At 33.0% G+C, this 15000-nt stretch overlaps 1 protein-coding gene across 1 annotated transcript in view; it reads right to left on the minus strand.

The window, feature by feature from the left end:
• LOC111675740 (putative sodium-coupled neutral amino acid transporter 11) overlaps positions 1-15000 on the minus strand; it is a 46829-nt gene that overhangs the window by 11610 nt on the left and 20219 nt on the right. Inside the window, exons 3-4 of the mRNA XM_046955695.1 lie at positions 5921-6035; positions 5316-5568 (exon numbers count right to left, since the gene is read on the minus strand). Of these exons, the coding sequence (XP_046811651.1) occupies positions 5316-5568; positions 5921-6035 (368 nt within the window). The remainder of the gene's footprint in view (positions 1-5315; positions 5569-5920; positions 6036-15000) is intronic.

Consider the following 15000-nt stretch of genomic DNA (forward strand, 5'->3'; position numbering starts at 1 on the left):
TCTATCTATCTATCTATCTATCTATCTATCTATCTATCTATCTATCTATCTATCTATCTATCTATCTATCTATCTATCTATCTATCTATCTATCTATCAAACTAACTAAGTAACTACCTAACTAACTAACTCTCTAACTACTCAACTTACTAACTCCCCAACTTACTTACTAACTTCCCAACTACCGATTACTATCTTTTATTTAACGAATGAAGGATTCAGGCCAGTCCTTTTAAAAGGTCCTCAACGAACACCAAGACAGATCGGTGCTGAGCGCTGGGCTTTGTCAATCTTGAAATTACATTTTTTCACAAAAAGGACAGGTTTAGTTCACTGCATAAAATATTGCTTCAGTCTATATGTCACCAATGGCCAATGCCGAAAGTTTTGAATACTATAGTAGAGAGTATCGGCCGTATTAGAGTGTCGACTATATTATAGAACAGAGAAACTCAAATACTACTCAAATAATACTACTAAATAATAGTTTTATTTGTGTTGGTATAGCAGCAGAGAATATAATTCTACTTATTCAAAACCCAGACCCCTAAATATATAACCGTTTATATAATTACAACACTACCTGTGATATTGCAAAATGCTTAAAATGGATAGAAACATATATTGTGTTGTCAAATTTCAAAATATTTTAAACATATTTTCAAAAAACATATTATTCTTAAAAAGTTTGCTTCACTTATGCATATTACTTACACTATATGCAACAATTGAACAAGGTCAAAGACAACAAAATGTATACCCTTTCATTTTACGTTTCTTCCTAGAAACACTTATATTCCTCAAAATATCAACAAGTTGTAAACAAAAAGAAAACTCTTAAATATTTTTCCACAAAACAATTTTTAAAAGAATAAATGATTCTCTGAGGCTCTTGTTGAAACGATATTTTTTCTTAAAAAAATTCTTCGTTTTGTTTTCATTTTTCGGTGGCCTTTTGTAGTCCACAATCCTTTTTGGTCCGTGATGGGATGATATTGTTCGGGGTATTTGTATGTGTGTTCATATATTTCCGCTTGAATATACAACACATGTATTTGCTATGTAAACAATTGTGATGGTGTATGTTTATATAATAACATACATACACACCCATAAACATACATACACAATAAAAGTGTTGTTACAGTTAAATTATAACCTCAAGCGAAAAATAACAAACTACAGAGCTGTTGTAGTATTTCCAAGAAGAAAAAGCAGCACATGAAAAGAAACAAGTTGCAATTACGTTGCAAATAAAAGGCATTCATTCAACCATCTACAAAGTTTCAAACTGCAACACTTCATGACTGTACACTTTTCAGTTGTTTTTTTTTTTTTTGTATAAAAATGTGTTTGTGTGTACTTCGTCTTTTGTATGCACCCAGCAGTTCGACAAAGAGTCAATGCATACAAAAAAGACAGTAATTTCCACTAATAGTTAACCACCTGGATGATTGTAATTCGTATGTTTTGGGTCATTCGTCACGAATGTACCCTTTGTAATCGAGAATGAAGACAGTAGTCACTTTAGTGTAGTCTTTGTAAGTGGGAGAGAAGACAGTCGTCTGAGACGACTCGTCTCTTTACTGTCCTCAAGTAACCTAGAGATTATACTCATAAAAGTTGTTTTTTTTTTGTTGAACTTCCGAAAGTAGTTATTATACCCATCTTTTGGAGAAATGATTATTACTTTCTACTAATATGCCACCATCTGGTTGACTCAAATTTATATTTTTCGGGTCAATAGTCACATTATTGTCCTATAGAATTCTAGAGAGTAGACACTTGAAATTTTTAAATTTTATTTCCATTAATATCTTACCACCTGGTCTTTCGTCACCAATAATATTTGCAATTACGTTGCAAATAAAAGGCATTCATTCAACCATCTACAAAGTTTCAAACTGCAACACTTCATGACTGTACACTTTTCAGTTGTTTTTTTTTTTTTTTGTATAAAAATGTGTTTGTGTGTACTTCGTCTTTTGTATGCACCCAGCAGTTCGACAAAGAGTCAATGCATACAAAAAAGACAGTAATTTCCACTAATAGTTAACCACCTGGATGATTGTAATTCGTATGTTTTGGGTCATTCGTCACGAATGTACCCTTTGTAATCGAGAATGAAGACAGTAGTCACTTTAGTGTAGTCTTTGTAAGTGGGAGAGAAGACAGTCGTCTGAGACGACTCGTCTCTTTACTGTCCTCAAGTAACCTAGAGATTATACTCATAAAAGTTGTTTTTTTTTTTTGTTGAACTTCCGAAAGTAGTTATTATACCCATCTTTTGGAGAAATGATTATTACTTTCTACTAATATGCCACCATCTGGTTGACTCAAATTTATATTTTTCGGGTCAATAGTCACATTATTGTCCTATAGAATTCTAGAGAGTAGACACTTGAAATTTTTAAATTTTATTTCCATTAATATCTTACCACCTGGTCTTTCGTCACCAATAAACTCTTTGTAAACGAGAATGAAGACAGTCGTCACTTTAGTGTCCCCTTTGTAAGCGAGAGCGGAGGCAATCGTCTCTTTAATGTCTCTTTGTAGGGTATAGAGTGACGATTGACTTCCTCGTAGGACAAGCCCATGTTAAAATGGTTGGTCACCTAGGTAGTCAGGTGGCTAGGGGCCACCACAAGTGGTAGGTTAAGTGGTCAGTTCGGGACTGTCCCGTCGAACTGCTGGGCACCGACATTCACGCACCTACACGTCCAGCTGCTTTCTGTTTACAAACTGAATGGCTGGACAAAAAAAATAATTTTTCTTCCTTAAAATAAATAAAATGTGGTTTCTCATGTTTTTCAATGAAACTTATTTTGATTTCTAAATCAGGAAAGATGCCTAAATAGTAGTAAAGAGCCGACTATATTATAGTGGAGAGAACGGACTATAATATTATCAAGAGAGTCGATTATTTTATAATCGGGAAAGTCGACTATTCTATAGTCCAGAGAGTTGACTATTCTATAGTCGAGAGAGTTGACTATTCTAAAGTCCAGAGAGTTGACTATTCTATAGTCGAGAGAGTTGACTTTTCTATAGTCGAGAGAGTCGACTATTCTATAGTCGAGAGAGTCGACTATTCTATAGTTGAAAGAATCTAGAGAGTGGACTATTCTATAGTGGAAAGAGTCGACTATTCTATTGCCGAGAGAGTCGACTATTCTATAGTCGAGAGAGTTTTCTATAGTCGAGAGAGTCGACTATTCTATAGTCGAGAGTGTCGACTATTCTTTAGTCGAGAGTGTCGACTATTCATTAGTCGAGAGAGTCGACTATTCTATAGTCAGAGTGTCGACTATTCTATAGTCGAGAGTGTCGACTATTCTATAGTCGAGAGAATCGACTATTCTATAGTCGAGAGAATCGACTATTCTATAGTCGAGAGAGTCGAATTTTCTATAGTCGAGAGAGTCGACTTTTCTATAGTCGAGAGAGTCGACTATTCTATAGTCGAGAGAGTCGACAATTCTATAGTCGAGGGAGTCGACTATTCTATAGTCGAGAGAGTCGACTATTCTATAATCGAGAGAGTCGACTATTCTATAGTCTAGAGAGTGGACTATAGATTATAATATAGTCTAGAGGTGGGACTATACTATAGTCAACAGAGTCGATTATATTAATGTCGAATGAATCTTCTATGCTATTGTCGATAGAGTCGACTTTTCTATAATTGGGTAAGTCGACTATTCTATAGTCTAGAGAGTTAACACAGTCGAGAGAGTCGACTATTCTATAGTCGAAAGATTCTACTATTTTATATTCGAGAGTGTCGACTATATTATAGTTGAGAGTGTCGACTATGTAATAATCGAGAGTGTCTACTATTTCATAGTCGAGAGTGTGAACTATATTATTTTTGAGAATGTCGACAATGCTAAAGTCAAGAGTATCGTTTTTACTATAGTCGAGGGTATTGACTATACTATAGTTGACAATACAGTCGACATTTTATGTTCGTTAGTTATTACAATACTGTTGTTAGTTTGTATTATAGCACCAGTGGATTAGATATTCGAAAAAGAAACAGAATAAAATAATTCTGTTTTAAACTCCCACAATTTTCACTTTTTTAACATAGAATACTTTCCTTGGTTAATTTTATTTTGTAAAATTCTGTGTTAATTGTAGCAATTATCTTCTTTGCATCAACAACTTCAAAATAATTTTTAGTTTTTTTTTAATTTTTGCTAACTAACAAGAAAATTAAAAAAACAAGTAGGAAAGTATAGTCGGGCATGGCCGACCATATGATACCCTACACCATGACTATATTTTTACAATTTTTACTTTTATAAAATTTTTATTTTTTGTAAAGAAACTGTTGAATATTACCATAATTCCAAAATATTTAAGCCATTTATTGATAAAAAACTAAAATTTCTAAATGAGGCTTTATATAGGTCAAATATGGGCCGATCCTCGGTAAATTTGGGAAAAGGATATATTTCTAAATAACAGTTAGTTTTGTTGAGTTTTATTGCGATACAAATGGTTACAAGTCAATTTTAGACGTGTAAGTCATTTATTGAAAGGGGGTTTGTATGGGGGCTAGGGTCAAATATAGGCCGATCCTTACGAAAATCTGCAGTATCATTTATACTTATATAAAACTTATTTGTGCCAATTTTTAGAGAGATAGCAGAATATTTGACGTAATTATAGCATAAAAAGTTCAAATCGGGAGGTACGGTTGTATGGGGGCTAGGTGAAATAATGGACCGATTTCAACCATTTTCAATAGGCTTCGTCCTTGTGCCAAAGAACATGCTTGGTCCAAATTTCATCAAATTATCTTGAAAATTGCGGCCTGTACCTTGCGCACAAGGTTTACATGGACAGCCAGCCAGCCAGCCGGACAGACGGACGGACGGATGGACGGACGGACATGTCTTAATCGACTCAAAAAATGATTCTGAATCGATCGGTATACTTTAAGGTGGGTATTGGACCAATATTTTTGTATGTTACAAACATCAGCACAAACGTATAATACCCTCCCCACTATAGTGGTGTAGGGTATAAAAATATAAAAAAAATAATCACCGGAAATTGTATGATTTAAACATTAAAGCAATTTACTTTTTTTTGTCTAAATATTCTAGCACATTTTTTCTTTCATTTATTTATACAAATACAAAAAGAAATTCCTTTTATTAGCTATTTCCGTTTACTCGACTGACTGCTATTTCAACAATAGAAAATTTCCAACAAAAAAGCAAACAAAATGTATGAATGAATAATGAATTATAAATTGCGAATACATTTATAAAAATGTCCATGATTAAATTTGAAATACTTACATTTTATAATCGCCCGATAGAAGATTGATAATCACAGCCAATAGAATGAAAACGACACAGGCCAAACTAATGAAACTTGCCCGGGCCAAACGTGAAACATTTTTATAGAGACACAAAGGCACAACAATGCCAACGGTTACAAAGAATACCACACCCAAACGAACAGCACCCATCGATGTACCCCAGGAGGGTATGAGGCGCACCAGTACCTTAGACAGAGTATCGCCCACAACCACATTATAGGAAATCATTGCTGTAATTACGTAAATTGGTAAAATGAAGGAATAGAATACAATGCAACGTTTTCAAATTGAAATCGAATCAAATGGATTCAAATGAAATGACTTTTAAATGGTTTTTTATATTTTTAATGTTAAATGTATAGTTTTGTTTTAGTTGCACCATCCCCTACCCTCCCTAATTTAAAACATTTGTTTTAAAATCTATGTAAGAGTATTTGTTGGTGTGTGGGATAAACTATAGTTTAAATAGGTCTTTGTTATTTTAGCTTAACATTTTGTTGCTGGTTTTGTGTATCTGTGACCAGGACATTTTAATTTGTCTGTATTAGTTTTTTTTCTCATTTATTTTGGTTGCATTCATACCTAAAAACGGATACATAAATTGCAGCAAGGACAGTAAATAGTAACCGTATTTGCCATAGGCTGCTTCCATAATACCAGGATAACTAAAACGTCCACATATATGACCACATTTGACCTAGAAATAGAATTAAAAAGAAATTATTTTTACTTAAATAAATTAAAAGAATAAATCTAAAAAAATTTATGTCTAAGATCAAAATCGTAAAAAAAAAACTTTAAAAAAATTAATTTTTTTCATGTTAATGTACTATTTCAAATGGTTTGCTAAATTAGGCGTATACTTAATATTTGTAACATCAATAAATCATTAACACTTATACGTACAGTTGTTGTTAAGAAAAGCTCCGCAATTTCATAATGTAAAACATTCCACTTGATATAAAAGAATTAAGATGAAGTTTTTTTTGATTTCATCTTAATGACAAGTGCGACCGACAACTTAGTCTAAGAAAGTAAAAAATTTCAAATGGTTTATAAACTATAAATTTGAAAAAATGATTTCCCTTTTTTTATACTACACTTTGGACCCACTTTCAAGTGTACATGATTTTGGTCAAAACTGGAAGACACCGATCTTTAGTGACGTCATGGTAAAAAATCAATAGTAGGCGTAAACTCAGCATGACAATATTTTTTCAATTATAGCATATTTTTTAATGAAGAATTTGATTGCACATCCGGGTTATGTGAGGTAAAATTAAAGTAGATTTCGGAAGATCTTCTTATTTATTTAATATATGGTGAATTTTATTTTTCTTAATTAATAGTAATTTTTAGAATTTGATCCAATGACCGACATACAACTTGTGCAACATTTTATCGCGATTATTTTATATTAAACATATTTATGACACTTTAAACTATATTCCGTGGACCATTTTTATGAGAGCTACGTAAAATTGTGGACCAATATTGACTACGTTCAATATCAAACCAATGTTATCAATAGAGAATAACTGTTAAAAATATCAACTGTTTAGCTCAGACGAGGATCCAGATCAAGTGTTTGGGGTGGAGGTAAATTTTATTAATCCCTACACCACTATAGTGGGGAGGGTATTATACGTTTGTGCTGATGTTTGTAACATACAAAATTATTGGTCCAATACCCACCTTAAAGATCGATTTTGAGTCGATTAAGATATGTCCGTCCGTCTGTCCGGCTGGCTGGCTGTCCATGTAAACCTTGTGCGCAAGGTACAGGCCGCAATTTTCAAGATAATTTGATGAAATTTGGACCAAGCATGTTTTTTGGCACAGGGACGAAGCCTTTTGAAAATGGTTGAAATCGGTCCATTATTTCACCTAGCCCCCATAAACCGTACCTCCCGATTTGAACTTTTTATGACATAATTACGTCAAATATTCTGCTATCTCTCTAAAAATTGGCACAAATTAGTTTTATATAAATATAAATGACACTGCAGATTTTCGTAAGGATCGGCCCTTATTTGACCCTAGCCCCCATACAAACCCCCCTTTAAAAGAATGTCTTAAACGACTAAAATTGACTTGTAACCATTTGTATCGCAATGAAACTCAACAAAACTAACTGTTATTTAGAAATATATCCTTTTCCCAAATTTACCGAGGATCGCCCCATATTTGACCTATATAAAGCCTCATTAAGAAATTTTAGTTTTTTTTTATCAATAAATTGCTTAAATATTTTGGAATTATGGCAATATTCAACATAAAAGTTTCTTTATAAAAAAAATTAAAAAGTAAAAATTTTAAAAATATACTCATGGTGTAGGGTATTATATGGTCGGCCATGGCCGACTATACTTTCCTACTTGTTTTTTACTTATATTAATTTCTTTTTTTTATTTTTTGGTTTAAATTTCCACCCCTTGGATCCGCGCCTAGTATAGCTCCTATTTTGTGACATATGGCTAAATCGCCTTTGATTTTAAAAAGGTTCAAGAATATTTTAAGGACATACGACCAATATGTCGTGTGTTATAATGTAAAGTGGCAGTAAAAAAACCTATACATACAATATATAAATATATGAATAAACTATCTTACATTAAACATCCAATACAACAAGTACATGCCTGCTTTAGTAGTGTGAGTTTGTATAATTGCCGAATTTTTCTTACATTCGTAAATAACTTGTGTAGTATTAACGATTGTATTCTTAGCCGAAATCAAGAACCTACGAATTATTCTTGACTTCGTGTAGTATTTGCGATTATATTTTTATTCGAAATCAAGAACCTCCGAATTCTTCTTGACTTCGTGTAGTATTTACGATTGTATTTTTATTCGAAATCAAGAACCTCCGAATTCTTCTTGACTTCGTGTAGTATTTAAGATTGTATTTTTAGTCAAAATCAAGAACCTCGGAATACTTCTTGACTTCGTGTAGTATTTGCGATTATATTCTTAGTCGAACTCAAGAACTTCCTAATACTTATTGACTTCGTGCAGTTCATCTCTTTACCTGCGCAGATTAAACATCTAATCGTATAACGAATAGACCCTGAAATTAACATAAACCTCGCCAGAGTACGGTGATAAAATTTCTTTTCCTCCCACTTGTCTTGCTTACGCCGTCAATACCGCGCATCATTCAACGATCGCCTCCCGAATAATTATCGTTCAACGATCACTTCCCGAATAATCATCGTTCAACGATTACTTTCCGAATAATCATTATTCAACGATCACCTCGCAAATAAGCATCGTTCAACTATCACTTTCCGAATAAGCATCATTCAATGATCGTCTCCCGAATAAACATCGTTTCGGAATAGCAACGTACTCTTAAGTAGACCATAAGTAGTTTTAGGTTTCAATAATACAGCTTTGTGTTTTCATTTAAAGGAAGCAGACCTTTGAACTGAACCTGGACAGGCTGAGAATTTTAAAACTAAAGTCATATTCTGAAGGAGATCTGGGGATAGAGTTATTATTAGACTTTAGTAGAAAGGTTTTGGCTCATACGAAACGTGTTTATGCGAATTTTATCCCTGTACTCGCAGTTTTAAGCTAGTAATGAGCGTATTAGGGGTTCATGACTGATCTTTTTTAAATGCTTATGTAGAATTTCACAGCTGTACTCAAATTTTTGATCCAGTAATAAACGTTAAAGTCATTTATATGCGAGGAGGAGAGTTAGGACCACTTATGGTCCATCCTTCTTTAAGCTAGGCTAAATCATGGACCGAATTTCAATACCAGACAAACTGCACAATTAAAAGTATTTGTGCAAAATTTCAGCTCACTAGCTACTTCCATTTGGACTCTATCGTTTAACAGACAGAAGGGCGGACATGGCTAGATCGTTTTAGAATCTAATAAAGACCCAGAATATATTGATCTTACATGAATATATCAATGTGTTACAAATAAAATGACAAAAACAATTTATACCCATTTTTTATGGTGGGTAAAATCGTACCTGTAAAGTGAATGGTTTTAGGTGAAATCTTGTACTAATATTGCTCATTTGACCTAATTTCTTGTCATGGTAAAAATATGTTTTGATTGGGCTAAGTAGTCTCTGCAAAAGTCGTCTATGGAAAATTTTAATTCTTTTACTTGAAGCCTATTAGATTAGTGACCAGTAAATACTGAAATTCAGTTCGTAGCTTAGCACTTAAAAGATTTAACAAGGCTTGTGATCGTAGTGGATTGTATAATGATCATATGATCTTGGCAATTTTTCAATTTTCCAGCCTTATTAAACATATTATGTGTGCTCTTAAAGTCTGTTCCTAATAAGCAATTTACAACAGATTTTGAGTCTAATCACAGTAGCTAGCAAATTTTTGAGCTATTAGATCAATGAGTAGCAATTTTTTCACTACTAAGAGAGTTTTCAATATAGTGGTACAAAAAGCTTCTGTAATCATTAGTGGCGAGGTACGCATGATTCCTTTAAATTGTTTGCTTTCTGCATGATATTCCACCAGACAAGTGCACAGTACAGTAGTATAAGCTTGACTAGTCTAAAACCCAATAATTTAATTCCCACCCGTACCTGTTTCAATCACCGTTCCTTAAAAGTATAGATCATGATTCTACATACTTGATTGGCCTATTTTGTGAGAGTCATCATTTTACGAAATCTATAACAGCCTGATTAATTTCATGTCTAGTCAAGTGTCCTTGAAATCTGAAAATCACTAAATTAAGCAGATTATTAAAGTAAGCATGCATTAAAGGATATTGTCAATAATATATGAAAAAAAGTTTTTCCCACGAATAAGTAAAGATGAATATTAACTAACTCAAGTACTCATTCATTTTATTCTTATGACAAAGTAAATATCTATAGATAATGCAATAAATCTTAATTATTTTGCCAGTTTTATAAAGTTTACTAGAAATTGCTTAATAAAGTAGAAAGCATTAAAAAAAATCTCATAAATATCTATCTATTTATAAGTTTATTTTCAATATCCTCTTAAGAAAAAAAATCTCTTTATGATCTCTCACAGTAATGTCCTTTAGTTTAAATTGCATTTTAATAACAACTTTCGTTTTCTGTTTTTTTTTTCTATCTATTCATTTTCTATTGGTCTTGCTGTCTTTCTTGTACATAGAAAGAAAATTACTTCGTGCCTTTCATATCAATTGCACTTTATATAAACTTCGTTTACACATACACACCCACGTACACATTCTCTATTGTACATCACTTTTGCTAAGCTACTCAAGGATGAAAAGACTAAACTGAAATGGAGGGAAAAATATGTATATTGTGTTGTGGAAAATTATTATTTCTTCTTCCTTTTTTCTCATAGTCCTTATAGTGGTAAATGCCAAAAACAATATTTTTGCAATTTCCTTAAACAAAAACACAAACTTTAATTTTGCTAAAATGTCAAAAACAAACATGTTTCGTTCTGTTCGTTTAGAAAAATAAAACGAAACAACAACATTGTAATAAAAAGGAAAAACATGCGAATAAAAAACAGTTTATTTTTTGTAACAGAAACAGAAAAACGTATTCACATTAGATCTGTTCGCAAAAATTTGTTTTGTTTTGTATAGATTGCAGTAGATAAAAAAATGCAAGAAAACGGTCAAATAGTGAGGACTCCGTAAAGCGAACGTTATAGGTAACTTTAAAAGATTAGTCCTCACCCAACCGTTATTGCCACTCAGATGTTACAAGGCTTAAATCGGCAGAGGCCCTGTGAAAGGACGGTCCTATTAGCTCTTGACCTGTCGAAGGCTTTCGACACTGTCAGTCACGCCAGTATCGAGGATATCCTGCAATCCACAATTTCCAACTATACGAAGAGATAGTTTTCCTCCGAAGCGACACCGAAGAAAACCTGCCGCGGAAAACAAGAGTAGTTCTGGCACAATTAAGATCGGGATGGAGCAAAAGGCTCAATGCCTACTGGTCACGTATAGACCGTGCAGTCCCTAACGAATGTCCTGCATGTTGTCAGGACACCCACCACATATTCAACTGCTGAGCCAACCCTACCTCACTCTGCCCAATGGAATTATAGACGCATCCAGTTAAAGCAGCCCAATTTTTAGGACTGGACATTGATGTAGAACCTCCCAATTAGATTATTGTACAGTTTTAGCTGTTACAACAACTAGTCCTTAAATTAATGTTCTCCCAGAATGGCATTTAATGTTTGCACAAAATAGTTTCTATATAAGATATCCCTTCGAAAATCCGAATAGGACTTTTTTCAAACGTTCAACTATAAACACAACTTATATATTTAAGAATCAAGTCTAATATTCTCATATACAAAGTACGTATGGAAATCATTTTTAGCTGGCTCTTTGCTGCTTTGACCCTGTCTTTGTTGTTGTTATTGTTTTATTTTTAAAATGTAATAAAAACAGAAAAGGATTTATATACAAATTGACCGCACTTAACATTAAACACACATTAATGCTCATACATCAAAAGACCGGGAATCAAGGATAAAAATCAAATGATCTAAAACGTTTCAATTTGAGTAATTTACGAAATTTAAGGCCATTAGATCAAAAATGTTTAATACTGAAAATCGATCTAATCGTTTAAATACAAAAAAACGTTAGACTTGCTAAAAGTTTTACAAAAACCTTTGACCGGACTTTTCAAGTCTATACATACAATAGTTGTTTGTGGAAGTGGATCATATGTCTGTGTCCACAAGGGTTTTTACCTACAATTTTGAACTAACCATCCGACTATATTAACCCACATACAAACTTTAATAGAGTTTTTAGTCAGAAGCATAGAAGAGCAATATCTTTACAGGTGGTTCTAAACATAACTGAATCTGGTGTCTTTTGTGAAGAATTTGGGAAAGTTACCTCTCATCGTCTTCCGAACAACTGTATGCGATCTCAATATTCGTGGCAACATAGAAATTTATGTGGACAGACCAACTTCACATCTTTCCTTAGAGGTTACTAAACAAGTGAACCAGAACCTTGACAGATGGTTCTTAACTGAATTGTGGTGTTGTTTTGATGTCTTCTGTAAAGAAGTTGGGTTAAGTATTTCTCATTGTATACACAATAACTTAGGTGTTTTCCAGGCTGAAATATTTGCCATAATGTCTGTCTGACAGACACGATCTAAATATTCGTGGCAACATAGACATTTTTGTCGATAGTGAAGATTTGTCAAGGCTGGGTCACCTGTCGGACATTACCTATGTTTGGATGCCTGCGCAAAAGGACAGTGAGATGAGCTTGTCACAACTGGATATGCTCTTGATATATCCAATGCCGTTTTAATAGAAACTCCCTCAGTATCGTCAGATACTTTCTTCAGAAATAACCTAGTCGCATGTAAAGGGACCAAGTTGTTATGACCGTCTTTCAAAAAGAGTTTGAAAGCCGTTGCAACATGACATTGGATGCTAGGCAGACATGCAAGTCGGCTTGGATTTCCCTTCAATGAGAACTGTTGCAAAGACGGGAAAAAGGGTTAACAATCTTCCATCTTCTTTGTAAATTATCTGCTCTAGACTAGAAGAGAATGAGTTTTCTTGGCAGTTTCTTGGCCATGGTGAGATATCTAGGTCTATACTTAATGACATATTGAGATTTGTCACGGTTACAGACTGAATCTAATATCTTACAATACTGAAGCGTGAAGCGATTCTCTGCTCCATTATGACTAACATTACAAAAGCATGAGTAGACCAATTTTAACTTACGCTTTAATAACCTGTTGGAGTTCTTTGGTAAAAGCAAATACCACTAAAAAGCTTTAGTGTACATCTTGCATTTCTAGGAAAAACATATAGTGGTTATGGTCGACTTTAGCTAGTCAATTGAAGAGCTGCTAAGGTTAACTATAAGACTGTTGAAAGACTCATATGGGTACAAGAGAGGGTAACTTGAAGCAGTAAACCTGATGAATGAAAACCCTTTTAATGCCACAAGATCAGAATTATGTGAGTAAAAAAATCACATACGATCACTTTAGGACCAAGAGTCGACTATGAATGAGTAACTATAACGTTTTATTCAGATTAAACACAACCACGTCCAATGGTCTACTAAATATGTATGTTATACGGGAGACTGATTTTTGGGAGTTTCTTCAATGAGAGGTGAATTCTCTAAAATAATTCCGATTTTCAATACCCCAATAAAAGAGAATAGTTGAATAATATCAGTTTTTAGCCCTCGGATTAAAAAGCTATTTATACGATTGCCAAAATTAATATGTCGCTATGAACCTTGAAGTATCGTTTCGGGTAACATGAAATTTAGTTATTTAAATATTAAACCAACACTATGGCAAACATTTGAGATATTACTAAGTCTACGGATATGTTAATTTTCCATCATAGCAAAGGTTACCTCATTTACATCATAAAAAAGCATTTGGTTAAAACCCTGAGAAAGCTCTTTACTTATTACAAAAGCTCGTAAACAAATTACTCATATGATGTCAATGTAAATTTCCATAATATTTTAAAATTTATTCTTATAACAACATAAAGTATTTTTCAACAAAACTTGCTTAAATCACTGAATGACAACTAATTTTAATACTTAATATGAATACCTATCCAGGGAAATAACGTTGTCAGAACCTAATAGGAATGTTTATTGTACAAAGATTCATACCACGCAGACACTAAAGGCATAGACACAATGATATGAAACTACCACTAAGGCAAAATATGCTAAATAATCATTAACATTATGGCGCCATCATCGTCATCATATTCACATTATCACAACTTTAAAGAAATCGCTTTTCTTTTTTGAAATCAAGGACTTTCAACCCCATTTGTTAACGTTTTTTTTCTAACAACAAAGTCAGTTGTTGAAAATGCAAAAACTGAAGTAGAAACTTAGTCGGCCTCAGTGGGACTTATTGAGAAAAGATGTGAAGTAACAGCCGGTGACCAGATTGAAAAGTTAGTAAGTTAGTTAGCTAGCTAGCTAGCTAGCTAGCTAGTTAGTTAGTTAGTTAATTAATTAATTAGTAAGTTAGTAAGTTAGTTAGTTAGTTAGTTAGTTAGTTAGTTAGTTAGTTAGTTAGTTAGTCAGTTAGTCAGTTAGTCAGTTAGTCAGTTAGTTAGTTAGTTAGTTAGTTAGTTAGTTAGTTAGTTAGTTAGTTAGTTAGTTAGTTAGTTAGTTAGTTAGTTAGTTAGTTAGTTAGTTAGTCAGTTAGATAGTTAGTTAGTTAATTAGTTAGTTTGTTAGTTCGTCAGTTAGTTAGTTAGTTGGTTTGTTAGTTTGTTAGTTAGTTAGTTAGTTAGTTAGTTAGTTAGTTAGTTTGTTAGTTTGTTAGTTTGTTAGTTTGTTAGTTTGTTAGTTTGTTAGTTTGTTAGTTTGTTAGTTTGTTAGTTTGTTAGTTTGTTAGTTTGTTAGTTTGTTAGTTTGTTAGTTTGTTAGTTTGTTAGTTTGTTAGTTTGTTAGTTTGTTAGTTTGTTAGTTTGTTAGTTTGTTAGTTTGTTAGTTTGTTAGTTTGTTAGTTTGTTAGTTTGTTAGTTTGTTAGTTTGTTAGTTTGTTAGTTTGTTAGTTTGTTAGTTTGTTAGTTTGTTAGTTGTGTAGTTTTGTTAGTTTGTTAGTTTTGTTAGTTTGTTAGTTTGTTAGTTTGTTAGTTTGTTAGTTTGTTAGTTTGTTAGTTTGT

Source organism: Lucilia cuprina, chromosome 6 (genome assembly GCF_022045245.1).
Source record: "Lucilia cuprina isolate Lc7/37 chromosome 6, ASM2204524v1, whole genome shotgun sequence".
Lineage (NCBI taxonomy): Eukaryota > Metazoa > Arthropoda > Insecta > Diptera > Calliphoridae > Lucilia > Lucilia cuprina.